Source organism: Hypanus sabinus, chromosome 4 (genome assembly GCF_030144855.1).
Source record: "Hypanus sabinus isolate sHypSab1 chromosome 4, sHypSab1.hap1, whole genome shotgun sequence".
Lineage (NCBI taxonomy): Eukaryota > Metazoa > Chordata > Chondrichthyes > Myliobatiformes > Dasyatidae > Hypanus > Hypanus sabinus.
In genome coordinates, this window is record NC_082709.1 from 16,769,636 (window position 1) to 16,785,245 (window position 15,610).

General features: G+C 37.7%; 1 protein-coding gene across 17 annotated transcripts in view; it reads left to right on the plus strand.

The window, feature by feature from the left end:
• baz2ba (bromodomain adjacent to zinc finger domain, 2Ba) overlaps nt 1-15,610 on the plus strand; it is a 250,780-nt gene that overhangs the window by 192,795 nt on the left and 42,375 nt on the right. For all 17 annotated transcript variants that reach the window (XR_009511572.1, XM_059966477.1, XM_059966482.1 and 14 more), the window contains 2 exons: nt 4,306-4,982; nt 14,956-15,217. Coding sequence is in view for 16 of the 17 variants with exons in the window: in XM_059966477.1 (XP_059822460.1) it covers nt 4,306-4,982; nt 14,956-15,217 (939 nt within the window). In the remaining variant the exon portion in view is untranslated. The remainder of the gene's footprint in view (nt 1-4,305; nt 4,983-14,955; nt 15,218-15,610) is intronic.

The following is a 15,610-nucleotide window of genomic DNA, read 5'->3' on the forward strand; positions in this document are numbered from 1 at the left end:
TAAATTTTCTGATTTTAAATAACCTGCATCTAAACCTCCTAGACCTGTGATTCAATTTGTGATCTGTTGGTCAGAAAGTCAAGGGTTCAGCTACTATCAGAAAAGATAGATAGCAACATCTCTTCCATGAATATTCTCAACACCAGTGCCACACAAGTCAGTGTCCTCAGCTCCTCAGCCCCTACTCTACTCCCAATCCACTCATGATTGCATGGCCAGATTCTGCTGTAACTCTATCCACAAGTTTGCAGATGATGCTATCATAGTGACTGATTCTCATATAATGATGAGTCAGAGTACAGGAAGGAGATACAGAATTGCTTGGAATCCAAGTTGAGCTTAGCTAATTGAATCAAAAATTGGCTTGGTGATGTGAGGCAGAGAAGAGTGGTAGAAGAATGTTTTGCTAATAGGAAGTTTGGCGAGTGGTACGTACACAATGCTGGAAGAACTCAGCAGGTCAGGCAGCATCCGTGAGAAAAGAGTAGCCAACGTTTTGGGCCGAGACCCTTCATCAGGAATGGGGGGGGGGGGGGAAGAGAGGGTCAAAGCCCAGTAATAGAGATAGGGGAGGGGGTAGGGCCTAGAGGTGCCAGGTGGAAAACCAATCAGAGGAAAGATAAAGGGGGGAGGGGATAAGCATGAAAGAACTGTAGAGATAAAGAAGCAGGAATTTGAAAGGGGAGAGAGGCAGAGAGGGACTACTCTTTCTCACGAATGCTGCCTGATCTGCTGAGTTCTTCCAGTGTTGTGTACGTATTTGATCCACAGCATCTGCAGTTGTATTTTTGTGTTTTGGTGACTGGTGAACCCTGGGGATTGGTTGTTAGGTCCTTTACTGTTTGTAATACATATAAGTGATCTGATCGTGAATGATTGATTCAGAAGTTTGCAGATGACACGTATTGATGTTGCTGTAGAGGAGGGTTGTCTTAGGTATAGATCAACTGGAAAGTTGGATGGAGAATTGGCAGATGGACTTTAATCTAAACAAGTGTGAGATGATGCATTTGGGAAGTCATAATAAGGGTAGGACATACAGTATATGGTAGCACACTAAGGAACGTTGGTGAATATAGTTCCTCTGATCCATAGTTCCCTGAAAGTGGGCACACAGGTCGATAGGGTAACAAGGAAGATGTACAGCATAATTCACTTCATAGGGCATAAAATTTTGGAAGGATTACGAAACATTGGTCAGAGCACACCTAGAGTAATGTGTGCAGTTGAGTTCATCATAGCAAAGGAAAGATGTGATTGTAGAGGAGACTCGCCAAGATGCTGTCTGGTTATTGAATGATCAAGGAATTGAGGGAGATGTGGAGCTGGCATCTAAGAACTGTGATCATATTTAAATGATGGGGCAAGCTTCAGGCCTACTTCTCCTGTTTTCTGAATTCTTGCGCTCTGAAGTACCTTTTCCAATAGTAGGAGAACTCTGTTCAGGCATAAAATTAAAGCACCATTCAGGCCTAAATTCCTAAAATCTTTCTGACACCTGAACTTACCCAACACAATTGGATTAAAATTGAACTTCTGTTGTTTAGTTAGATTCCATTGTGTTAACAGCTTTGGATAGTCCTGAAGAAGGGTCTCAGCCCAAAACGTCAAGTATTCATTCATTTCCATAGATGCTGCCTGACCTGCTGTGTTCCTCCAGCATTTTGTGTGCTTCGTTCTGGATTTCCAGCATCTGTGGAATCTATTGAGTTTAAGTTTTTGGTTCTTGGTCTTCTGCATCTTGTGGTTATAAAGCCACCTTATTTCTTGTTTATATATCATTATTTTCATATTTTGTTCCTATCTTTTGCTCACAGCTGTTATATTGCAACATTCTCAATCATTGTCTACTGTTATATCTGCCCATTAAAATAACAGTCAAATCCTTTAGGTTTTATTTCCTTTCTAGTTAAAGGTTGCTTTTCCAGCTCAAGGTGGCACCAGTTTACAGCTATTGCTGGGGGCATTATCCTCAGGACCCCTCTTGTCTGTTTGCTCAGTGTCTAAATACAAGAGATCAGTTTGTTGATGTTTCTTCCCATCTTGTACCATCACCCAGCAATGAAATTAAGCAGCAGCAATTTTTAAATACAATAGAAGTCAGATGACCTGAGTAGTGCAGATGCTTAAATTTTTTTCTCAGAGCTGACCTAACATCTGTACTGTACCTGTCCCATATGCTTGGGTCAGGTAACCAAGCCACGGAAGGAATATTTTCCAATGGATTCCAGGGTATAGTTAAGAATGAACATCGAAATCTGCAAACATCATAATAAACCTTGTAAGTTATCAAACATTAGAAAAATTATTTAAAGCTAGTCTGAACTTGAACAATGTAAAAATCTAAGTTATGTTGCTTAGTTCAATATTAATTTTGGTGAAGTACAGAGCAAGGAAGAATTGCAGTTTATTGCTGCATTTGGCAATAAAATAAAAATTTAAAGGAAAAAACATTGTTACAAATAATGTGAGAAGCAAAATTATATTCTGATGAGGTCTATAAATTGTTTTAAGAAGTTTGTTCTCCAGACGTTTGAGGAATTCTGCACCAACAGAGACATTGTTATTTCCTATCTATTTTACACTGATCAATCTTAGTCTTTTTGGCCAACATAATGGCAGTCATCTCTAACTAGTTCCACAGATGTAGCAGGCACGTGACTTAAACTAGGTGTCCCAAATTTGGACAGCAATCAAACTATTCCTGCCTGTTATATTTTGTAACTTCAAAACATTAAACTATTTCAAAAGAAGATACAGGAATCAGCAACGTGAGTGTAACTCTGCTTGCTTTAAACGAGGTGCACATGTGCTATGTGTGTGATGATGTATACAAATCGCGTATCTATACATACCATGTATAATAAATTATTTAAATGAACTACTGCTTAAATTATGTGTGTGTGTGTGTGTGTGTGTATATATATATATATATATCCTTATGTATGTATATATCTCCTTATCCGTGGGCGATTTGGTTCCGGGGCCCCCGCAGATACCAAAAAACGTGGATGCTCAAGTCCCTTATTTAACATGTCTTGCTGCAGTGGACTTTATGGAGCTTGGAACCCGCCACCTGCAGTGTTTCTGTTTCGTTGACGGAAAACGATCACAATTGAAAATAAAATGGAAATAATAAAGCAATTGGAAAGAGGTGAAACACCATCGGTCATTGGAAAAGCTTTAGGCTACAGTCGGTCAACAATCGGAACAATTTGAAAGGATAAAATGAGAATAATGGAGCATGTGAAAGGCCCTGCCCTGATGAAAGCTACAATTATTTCTAAGCAACGCAATGGTTTAATTATTGGAATACATATGTTTCTTATGTGTTTTAAATGCATAGAAAGGTAAAATATATACTGTATACTAAGACAAATGTTTGGCTAACTGACGCTAAATAATACTGGATGTACATGTTCCGACTTGCGTACAAATCTGACTTAAAGACTGCCTGTACTTTAAATCCTCTCTAGATTACTTATAATACCTAATACAATATAAATGCTATGTAAATAGTTGTTATACTGTATTGTTAGGAAGTAATGACAAGAAAAATAGCCTGTACATGCTCAAGCAATGAGTGCTGGAGAGCGAACTTCCAGATTTTCCTGATCTGCAGTTGGTTGAATCCGCACATGCAGAACCCGCAGATAAGGAGGGCCGACTCTGTGTGTGTGTGTGTGTGTGTGTGTGTGTGTGTCTGTATATATGTGTATATGTATGTATGCAGACACGCAAAGGTTTGGGCACCCCTGGTCAAAATTTCTGTTACTGTGAATAGCTCAGCGAGTAAAAGATGACCTGATATCCAAAAGGCATAAAATTAAAGATGACACATTTCTTTAATATTTTAAGCAAGATTACTTTTATATTTCCATCTTTTAAAGTTTCAAAATAACAAGAAGGAAAAGGCCGGAATCAAAAGTTTAGGCACCTTTCATAGTCAGTACTTAGTAACACCCCCTTTGACAAGTATCGTAGCTTGTAAACACTTTCTGTAGCCAGCTTAAGTGTCTTTCAATTCCTGTTTGGGGGATTTTCGCCCATTCTTCCTTGCAAAAAGGCTTCTAGTTCTCTGAGGTTCTTGGGCTGTCTTGCATGCACTGCTCTTTTGAGGTCTATCCACAGATTTTCGATGATGTTTAGGTCGGGGGCTGTGAGGACTATGGCAAAACCTTCAGCTTGCGCCTCTTGAGGTAGCCCATTGTGGATTTTGAGGTGTGTTTAGGATCATTATCCTGTTGTAGAAGCCATCCTCTTTTCATCTTCAGCTTTATTTTACAAACTGCATTATTATTTCAGGTACTGAGGAGATGATGAAAGAGAGAGAAAAACTAAAAAATGCGAACAACTTGCAGATTAAGGAGGAGCCACCTGAGACACCTGAAGAGAAATTAAACCGTTCTTGTACAGCAACTAACTGTGATGATTTATGCAGAAACGATTCAAAAGAGAGAAGCAGCACTAACCTATTCTTACAAAAGCCAGGTTCTTTTTCTAAACTGAGTAAGCTGTTAGAGGTAGCAAAAATGCCTCCCGAATCAGACTTTGTGACTCAGAAGCAAACAGTGAACCAAATAAATACAACACCAACATCATCTCCTAGTCATTGTATCTCACAGAACTCCATCTCAAATTCCCAGCTTACTATTCCATCCAGCAACTCGGAAAAGATAGACTCGTGTGCAAACTTATTTAATCCACTGATAACTGGCACAGGGAAACTCTACAACTCTCCTTTACTCCAAAATGACCAGTTGCTGAAAGTACTTACAGAGAAAGGTGGACAGTGGTTCAGTCTCTTACCAAGAATGCCTTGTGATGATTCTTCCATCACCTGTACAAATGTGCCTCCAATCTCCTCACAACAAATGGCACAATCTCAACTTAACTGCCAGTCTTCGTCCTCACCACTTATGGGTTCAGGATCACTTCAGAATCCAATGGGACTCAATCCATTTGCATTATCAGCACTACAGGTATGTATTTTACCTTTGTATAGTTAGTATTTTAGCTAAGTAATTATTACAGAGAAGAAAATAATATTAAATGTCAATTATTTTCTTTCAGCATTGAGAAGCTAATTATTTTAAAAATACAAATGGAAGGGAGTACTCAATTTATTTTTCTCCTGAGCCCCTAAGTATTTATAGTTTTCACTGAGATGCTCTGTTTTGAAAATTGTCTTTTGAATATAGACATATTTTAATCCTCTGTGAGATGTACTCAGTGTTCATATTGAAGAAGCTTGCTTGTGACAATTAGCACCAAGCACTTGTGATAGTATCAGTTTTCACTGATATTCACCTCTACATATTTGGTTTCATTGAAGTAAGTGGGGCCAAATGTGCAGTGTTCAGTGCAGACATTGCCCAATACTCATCCACATTCTGGTGATGAAGGCCGTAAACAGATTTCCTCATGGTGTTTTTCTTCGTATCTCGTTGTGTCTCTAGCAAAGTAATTTGAGCTTAGTTCCTGTACTGCTTTAATTTCTTGGCCATTTTCTCAAGTTCAGCATTTAGAAACAATAGAGGAGATCAGTGTTATTTTAGATAATTGATGTATCATTGTGTTGCACCAGAAGGCCAATATGCAGTTTCTACAATTGTCAAGCATGTTTTTATGAAATAGTAATTTTGCATATCATATATTGCAAATCTGACAAATGTCTATGTATCAATCTAAGAAAGATGCATCTTAAACAATTGAAGTGACAGCTGAATTGTTTAAAAACAGAATTTTTCATTTTTTCTTCACTCAGTAGTGCAAAGGTTAAAAACCACAGATACTGGAAATCTAAAATAAAGCCACTACTGTAGATACAGAGCAGCTCATATTACATCTTTGGAGAGAAGAGTTTGTGATTCTTCATGAGAACTGGGAAAAGTTACAGATTAAACAAACTTTAAGATGCAGAGAAAGTGGGGAGGGGAGAATTAAACAAAAGAAATATACTAACAAGGTGGAAGGTAGAATTTCGGTAACAAAAAGAGAAGGTGAGAGAAGAGCAGATGATAATCAGACAAATATAGAAAAAAGTTGTTCATTGATAGTTTAAATGGAAAGAGCAGAATTGTCATTTGAAATTGGATTGAACTTGTATCCAGAAGTTTGTGATGTATATTGTCAAAAGGAGAGCCATAACATGTGGATGAGAGAGGTCAAATTGGCAGTGGGACTGAGAATTAGTATTTTGGCATGGTGCCATTCAGTTGGTTGATGGTAAAAAGAGATTGAAGTATATGATGTGATACTGGAGACAGCAGCTGCAACTGGAGCAAAAAATGAATTGCTGGAAGAACTCGGTATATGAAGCAGCTTTATGGAGGCAAAGAAATGGCTGATGTCTGGGTTCAAAGTGCCCCTCCCCATCTGCCCATCACTTCTATATAATGGTTGTCTTCCCTTTACACTCCTGAATTGGAGTCTCAACCTGAAAAGTCAACAGCCCTTTGCCAACCTAGATGTTGCTTGACCTATTGTATTCTTCCAACCATTTATATTTTCCATCATATAAAATTGACTATTTGAAATTTGTTCATTTTTCCAGTCATTTTGATGGTAAAAGTAAATTTTGCATCTGAATTTTTTCGTCACAGTCAAGTTTTAACAGAATTTTCAGTTTCCATATCTGTATGTGGTTACAGTTTGTTTCTGCACTGGGTTGAGTTAGCATTAACACTTCAATAGACATTAATTGGCATTGAGCGTTGCAGCAAATGCTGCCAGCCATTGTGGAGACTAATATAAGTAATAGCTTGTATTAGTCTTATTTCACTTATTCCACCCTCAAGTTTATCCATGAAGCCCACTTCCTGCTTCTTTGGCCCTATACTTATCAATCCATTTAATACTTTCTAATACACTGGCATTTTAAAGGATTTCAGCCTTATGTATGCTATCTTCCCTATATTTCAAAACTGCCTTTAGCACATCTTCTTCAAAAGAAGCAACCCTAAGCCCTTGTGTTTTTACACATCACTCTGTCATCTCTAGTGCTTTTTTCCCTGTTGCCACTCAAACCTGTGTCGATGTTGCACATTACTTCACAACTGATGTATTTCATCCAGTTAGGTTTCTATATGCTGCAGCACTGAAATAATCCTAATTCTAGAACAAGGTATACTTTCTGACTGTGACCATGATCATATTATCTCGTCCAATTCTTCATGTAGGTTTTGCCACAATCAGATCTACCTGCATTCAAAATAAATTATTGGCTATTCGCAGTTGTGGCTCAAAACTACTTGCATGGATTAATTTCATTGGAAAATGCTTTGCATGTTATCAGATGGTACTGAAAGTGTCTTTTATGCATGTTTACAGTACTGTGTTAAAGTCTCAGGAATGTGTTTTTAAAAAATTCTGTAAAGCGAAGATGTTTTCAAAAATAATGAGGTTTCTAAATATATAAAAAGCAGTAAACAGTAAAATAAAATAATCAAATCAGTATTTGGTATGACCACCCTTTGCCTTTAAAACTGCATCAGTTCTCTAAGGTACACTGTCAAGCAGTTTTATAAGAAAATTGGCTGGTAGGTAGTTCCAAGCATCTTGGAGAATTTGCCATTGTTCTTCTACAGATTTTGGCTGTCTCGCTTGCTTTTTTTCTTTCCAAGTAATCCCAGACAGCCTCAATGATATTGATATCAGGCTCTGTGGAGGCCATACATCTGAAACCATATGGAGAAGAAATCTGGAATGTCTCAGACTTTTGCACAATATTGTACATAGTTGGTTGGATGTAGTGTTAACTAGGCAAGGAAATAAATCAAAGCTATATCTAGATTTTGTATTTTATCTCTCAGTTCTTTAAAATACATAGGCTAAAATACACAGAAAATTTCCAAGTGAATTGTCTTGAGATCACATACGTTGTATTAAGTCACTCACTCATTGTTATTCCTGTCCTCTTAGACCTATTTTGATTATATCTCTGATTTTGAAATCTTGTTTGTGTTTTCAAATTTTTAATGGCCTTAAACCAGCTCCTTGAATTCTGAGTTCTTTCGGTAAATGCCCTTTTATGCAGCCTTCCTTGTACCAGCCAAGGCTGAGTACTCTAGAGTTATTTCCATGTCTCCACTGATCCTTGGAGATCCTAAACTCTAACTTTCTCAGTAATGTTTCTGAAATCTTTTACTCCTTGGGCTTTGTGATTTCTCTTCCCCCGCTCCCGCTGATACCACTGCTTGTATTTCTTATTCTGGTTTGAAGATACCTTAATAAAAAAGGAGTAGTTCTTGTACTTTTCAGATAAAATTTTCAACTTATTTAAGTCATTGATAGACAACTCAATAATTTTCCAAGTATAATAGCAAACATCAACTTCTTTCCTTTTTCTGTTTGCTCCTGATTAATTTTGTCTTGTTTAATTTTCTCAGAATGTGCGACCTATAACTCGATATTTCAATAGCCAGTTTCTTGAATTGATTCCTCCTTGGTTTTATAATAATTTTGCTGACCAAAAATATACAAATTCCAAAGAAAGAAATAAAAATACATAATTGTTTTTGACCATTAGCATTTCTAAATGCAATATGGTAGCTGAGATTTTTTCCTCTTGACAACACCCAAAATCTTTGAAGCTGGGCATATATGGTAAACCCAACTACTTAGACTCATACTATTAAGTTTGTGTACTTGAGTGGAGTTAAGAACAGAAGTTAGAATGATGTAAGATTAGACAGTTTCAATTATTGGGAAGTTACAAAACTTTAATCTTCTCAGGTGAACTGCAGATTTACATCGGGCTCCAATCTCAGAGCAGATATTATTGTCACGTTTAATTTTAACGTAAACATTTTCTCACCTCTAGAAGTTAATTGAACACTGACAAGGGTGCAGATCATAACACTGATGAAAATCAATAATTGTCTTTCATTCAGATTACATTCAAGATTTTCTGTTAGCTCTTTCTTGCGACCCCCTGAACATTTACTTGTATTTTAGAAGTATGTGTAACATTAGGAAGTTCAGAACATGATTATTTATATCAATGAATTTTCATCTGGGGATCCTAGATTAGCAGCATTACTTGATCTTTGTCATCATTATAACTTGGGTTCTTCCTTTCAAAGTTAGTGGTGTTGAAGTAAGTTGGTTATATCTGTCATAAAATTTCCCATGAAGGCATACGTGAGTGTCAAGTGATCTCTTCCTATTTGATTTTCATTTTTTGACCTTCACCTCATGGTCCTTGTTGCAGTTCTCTGAATTATCAAGCAACAAGCAGGACTTAATTTGTCTAAAAATAGTCTAAATGGCTGTAGGCTTTATAGCAGCATATTACAGTTTGATGTGATGGTTTTGCAACTTGACATGACCCAGTGTGTTAAGTTCATGCAGGGTGTAACTTGGTTTGGTGAAGTGCAGCATTATTTTTGTGATGACAAAATACTTGGTCATGGGATTCTTTAAGATAACTATCAGAGCATGTATAACATAATTGGCATGCTCTTATCAACATGGATAGTAATGCAGTATCATTAAATAACCCAAGTGTTTTCTCTCCTTACTTTTCTGCCTGCTGACCTGACCGTTGTGCTGTCCTACCAGGTGTGATAATTACCAGAACTCTCGTATGTTTTTTTTCAAAAAGCTACTCCTTATTACGATTGAACCAAAAGATCTCAGCCATCACTGTCACTGTTAACATTGTCACAGAGTTATCATCTCTTCATCCAGATAATTAGATTTAATTTGTTGAATGATTCGAGGTAGTTAAAAGGGAAAATAAAACATTTCATCTAAAGATTTTTCACATCTGGAAACTATTGCACAAAAGAACAGTGGAGGCAGAAACCTTCATTAGATTTGAGTTGCAGTATCTTTATGAGAACTTGAAATGGCATTACCAGTGGGATCACAGGTCAAGAAGTATATCATTAAACAAATAAACCATGTGTGAACTACAATAACATGGTAAGAGCATAGTTGAAATACTCATAGCTTGAATTGGAATAATTAGCAGAATGTGATTTTTATATCTACATTTCAGAAATTGATTCATCATATTAATGTTCTTGGCTATAATCAGAGTTCAACAAGTCATTCATGTATGTAACTCAAGTCTTTGTTTTAAATGATTATTTATTTTTATGTTAAGTTCTCAAAATGTTCCTCCTCCTGAACTCTGTCAGTTAGATTGTTTAAACAATTTGGAGAACTTCTCCCATTATTTCCTATCTGAAAACACCGTCTCTGGTAAGGTTTCCCTTCCAGGTTCTTCACACCATCCCAGATCTGCACTACAGATTGTGTGCTTATCAAACCATTCTGGGTAACATGTTCAACTCAGACTTTCATATCTTGTGATGGAAAAACTTACAGCAGGGTCCTGCAAAGCAGGCTAAGAGTAGGTGGTATTGGGGAACCATGACCTGAGTAACTAGACTGACTTCAATCACGCTCCGCTGAACATCGACGGCTCCTCGGTAGAGATCATAAAGAGCACCAGATTTCTTGGTGTTCACCTGACAGAGAATCTCACCTGGTCCCTCAACACCAGTTCCATAGCAAAGAAAGCCCAGCAGCATCTCTACTTTCTGCGAAGGCTGAGGGAAGTCCATCTCCCACCCCCCATCCTCATCACATTCTACAGGGGTTGTATTGAGAGCATCCTGAGCAGCTGCATCACTGCCTGGTTCGGAAATTGCACCATCTCAGATCGCAAGACCCTGCAGCGGATAGTGAGGTCAGCTGAGAAGATCATCAGGGTCTCTCTTCCCGCCATCACGAACATTTACACTACACGCTGCATCCGCAAAGGAAACAGCATTATGAAGGACCCCATGCACCCCTCATACAATCTCTTCTCCCTCCTGCCGTCTGGGAAAAGGCTCCGAAGCATTCGGGCCCTCACGGCCAGACTATGTAACTGTTTCTTCCCCCATGCTATCAGATTCCTCAATACCCGAAGCCTGGACTGACACCTTGCCCTATTGTCCTGTTTATTATTTATTGTAATGCCTGTACTTTTATTGTGCACTTTATGTAGTCCTGTGTAGGTCTGTAGTCTAGTGTAGCTTTCTCTGTGTTGTTTTTTTACGTAGTTCAGTCTAGTTTTTGTACTGTGTCATGTAACACCATGGTCCTGAAAAACGTTGTCTCATTTTTACTATGCATCGTACCGGCAGTTATGGTCGAAATGACAATAAAAGTGACTTGACAAAAGTTATGATAGATCAGGAGAGAATGAATTGGGATAAAAGTTAGGGTCACTTGGGTTTGTAGAAGGTGTATGCCCAGCAAAATACACACAGTGGTTCAAGCATGCAAAATAGGTTTGTAAGTGGCAAGAAGCTAATTAGGAGGAATAAGAACACCATTTATGCTCTGAAAATTAATGGGCTAAAGGTTCACAGGGATTCAAGATACATGTTCACAAATCATTAAATGCTGTGGGCTATATATAGACAGAAGAGATTAGGTATTATTAGCTAGATTAGTCATAGCATCATGGATCAAAAGTCCTGTTCCTGCACTGTATTGTTCTGAGTCCAAAGATGCCGTTTAACAAAGCCATGGAATGTGGGAGTAAAAAAATAGAATCCAAAAGCTGTGTAGCTATTAACCATGTTCGGACATGTTCTAAATCACCACTGGCCATGAATTTAGGAATCACTGGGGAATCAAGTTATAGAATTCTGGGGAAACTTTCAGATGGTTGAAAATCCATAAATCACTGCCAAATAATTAAGCATAGATTTTTGAAGCTATACAATTATGTAAGGCAGACATGAAATAAGCGACATGTTAGAATAAGTAAGGTCATTGTCATATTATGGAGCATAAAATTTCGATTTATGTCCAGAGACATGAGTAGTAAGCAGGCCTTTCACCCTGTAAGCTTGATTGTCAAGTTGTCTTGGAGTTTTCTGTATTTCCAAACAAACCTGAAGGGAGTAATAAACTTGTGAACTCTGCCAGTTAATTTAATAATTTGGAAAAATTCTTCTTTATTGAACATCTAATAAAATTTGCCATTCAAATGATAAAGTATGTGGAAATTAAGTCAGCTATTTTGTCTGCTCTTCACCAAACTGCAGCCTTTGACATTTATATTTTGCCTTGGCTGTGAGTTTTAAAATAGTATAAAAGTCTCCACATATTTACAGAGGTGGTAATATTTAATATCAATTGTAGTTCATACAGATCCTGCGGAACTGGAACTGCAAGCTTTATAACATCCAATGAACAGTTGACAAAGGATAGTAAAACACTGCTTGGGAATCTGACACCAAATTTAGAAAAATGTTCAGTCTTAAAAAAAGAAATATTCCAAACTGTTTATGATGGACTTGCGGGCTCCCTTCCTATCTTTGATGAATCAATTCTCTGTAAGCCTCATCTCAAATAATTGATTTTCAACCCAAAATACATAATATATTTTATTGCACATATTTACTGCTTTGCAGAAGTAGCAATTTATAGTTTGAACAAAGAAGAATCTTAGAATATAGCTTTGACACATCTTGAAAACACTTTAAGCTATAACGAACAAAGTTTGATTTTTCTACATGTTTGATTGGCTCTCTCTTGGCCAGATCTACAGATAGAATGATGTGGAAGGTTAGGTCACATGGGATTTATGGGAAGCAAATGAGGTGGATTCAGAATGGGCTGGATGATAGGAAGCAGAAGGTGATGGTTGAATGTTAATTCTCCGACCCAGGACCTGTGGGTGGTGAGGAGCCCAAGGGACCTCTGTTATTGCTCATATATGTAAATGATCTGGTTATGAACGTAATGGCCTAATTAGCAAGTCTTGATGATGCTTAATGAGGAGGGTCATCTTGATAGTGAAGCAGGTTATTGTGAATTGCACTGAGATCCTGATCATTAAGGAGATGGGCTGAGGAATGGCAAAAGCATTTCAACTTAAATTATGAAGGAGATGATACATTTTGGATATTCAAACTGGGGAGGCCCCATGCAGTGAAAGGCAGGGCACTGACGAGTGGTGCGGTGTACAAGTGTACAGTTCACTGAAAGCAGGCATGCAAGTGAACAGGGGTGGTAAAGAAGGTGCTCAGATATGCTGACCTTCATCAGTGCATGCATTGAGTTGAGGATTAAGGACATAATGTTGCAGTTGTATAAATCATTGGTAAGACTGCGTTTGGCATATAATGTACAGTTTTGGTCACCTTGTTATAGGAAAGACATCAAGAGGGAGAGGATGCAGAAGAGATGTACAAGGATGCTGCTGGGAATAAAGGGCCTGAGTTACAGGCAGAGGTTGACCATGGCAGATCATTATTCATTGGAGCATAGAATGAGAAGCAGTGTCATTGTTGTTTATAAAGTCATGAGGGGTATAGATAAGGTGGATGGTCATAGTCTTCCCCCCAGGATTGAGGCAGATAGTACTGATACAAGATAAGAGGGAAGAGATTTAAATGAGATCAGAGAGGTACCTTTTTAACACAGAGACATTGCATACATGGGATGAGCTCCCAGAGGAAGTAGTTGAGGCTGGTACTATTGCAAATTTTAAGAGGGGTTTAGATGGGTACATGGAGACAAGGGGGCTTAAAGGGTTATGGGCTGGTTATAGGCATCTGAGACTAGCAGAGAGGATGCTAGTCCCATGTGGTTAGCAAGGTCTGGTTGGGCCAAAGGCCTTTACCCGTTCTGTGTTACACTGACTCTATGATTTTAATGCTACTTTGGTGAATGTTGGCAATAATGTTATGTAGTTCCACATTCATTATCAAACAAAATTTGCTATCTTGCCTTATTAAACAAGCTATCAAACAATTAAGACTTTAATGAGTATTTGAAAAGAATGAGGAGGAAATGGATGTTAGGGGTGGAGTACCAGAGAAGTATTTGAAGATGGTGTTGAAAGATGGATTGAAATAGGCAAATATTTAGCAGATGAAATTTAATGCTCCTCATTTCTAAAATGGATCCAAGAACAGGGGGATGTGTATGGAAATATGTGACTGCAGAGGCAGATGTGTAAATTGTTCATTGAAAGTGGTGGGTCTGGTTGAAAAAGTGATTGGAAAGGTAAATAGGATTCAGTGGCTTATAAATGAAGGAATAGAAAACAAGGACATAAAAGTCAAAATGAAGCTTTATTAAACACTGGGTTTGGCCCCAACTGGAGTACTGTCTAATTCTAAGTGCCACAGTTCAGGAATGATGAGTGAGGGCTTTAGTAGTAGTTTGCTAAAATTATTCTAGTTTTGAAGGACTAGTTATTAAGAACTTGACTGAATAGAGAGAGATTGTTCCAAATGGTAGACTGTTTTTAAAAACAACTAGAAGATACAAAATGCAAATAGTTTATAAAAGAACTAAAAATGTCATGAGGGAAAATCTTAGAAGTGAGTGCCTTTAAGGTCAGGAATCTAATTCCAGAGGAAGTACAAGACACATTCCATTGTAGCGTTCAAAAGGGAGCTGGTTAAGTATCTAAATAGAGTTATATGGAGTTATAGTAGGCTATAGGAATGGGTTGATGGGGGGGGAGTGTGACTAGCTGGATTGCTGTTACAAAAAGTTGGTAGAGACTCAACAGATCAATTTAGCTTCCTTTCTGCTGTAGCCATTTTGTGCAATTGAACCAGTTCTTAAAGCTCCAATCTGCTTCTGTGGCCCTGGCAATGGAGTTCCTCAGTTTGCTTTTCGATTCAATAGACTTATCCTGAAATCAAGTTTCTCTTCAATTCTTCATGTGGCAGTATCCTAGACTGCATGCTTTCCAAATATCCAAAGGGATACCCGCTGATCAATAAGATATACCTGATGAATATACCCAAGGAACTTTTTGAGTCACAAAGGAAGATTTCCTACCTTGTTGTTGTATCTTGTAGATACAGTGGCCAGTATGTTTGCTCCATGTATTCTTGCTAAATTATAAGATTGAACTCCTTGCCAACTTTTCCATTACAATAATTGTTTTTGGTAAATGCATATAAGGTTATTCTTTTGCAGATGAAACCAGGGATACCTCTCATAGGACTTCCATTCTGTGGATGGCCACCTGGAGTACTCAATCCAAGTATTGCCTTTTCCTCACCTGGCCTGGGTGTAGGCTTTGGATTAACAGAAGGAAATGCAAATCCTTTTCTGTTACCCAGCATTTCTGCAGATGAATCACCAGCACCACAAAATGAAAAACTGCAGAATAGTGCACCTTGTATAGTTGAAGCAACAAAATCAGTGGATTATCCTAGTCCAAGGCCAATTGCAGAAGGTAAATGAGATGTATTGTGCTATATGCAGTCATAAATATAATCCAACATTGTGATTGACTTATCAGTCTTAAATTGTAGTTAACTTTTTTCTGCCAAGTTAAACCACACATTCTGCTGCTGTTGAGGGTAAGTTTGTTTAGTTCATTACTTTTTGACAATTTATGCATTTAGTTTTAGATTTATCTTTGTTGCTTTAGGTAGTGCTGATTGGGGGATAAACTCCATTATGTTTATGACCAAAAAATAAATGTTTCCATAAATGAGTAATTATTGCATCGTTGCATGTTTGTGGAAACTAATTTCAATGGATTAAAGGAAACAAATTGTACACTATGTTTACCAACTTTATATGTTCATATGAATGAATACTTTGTTTTCAAACCCTGAATCTT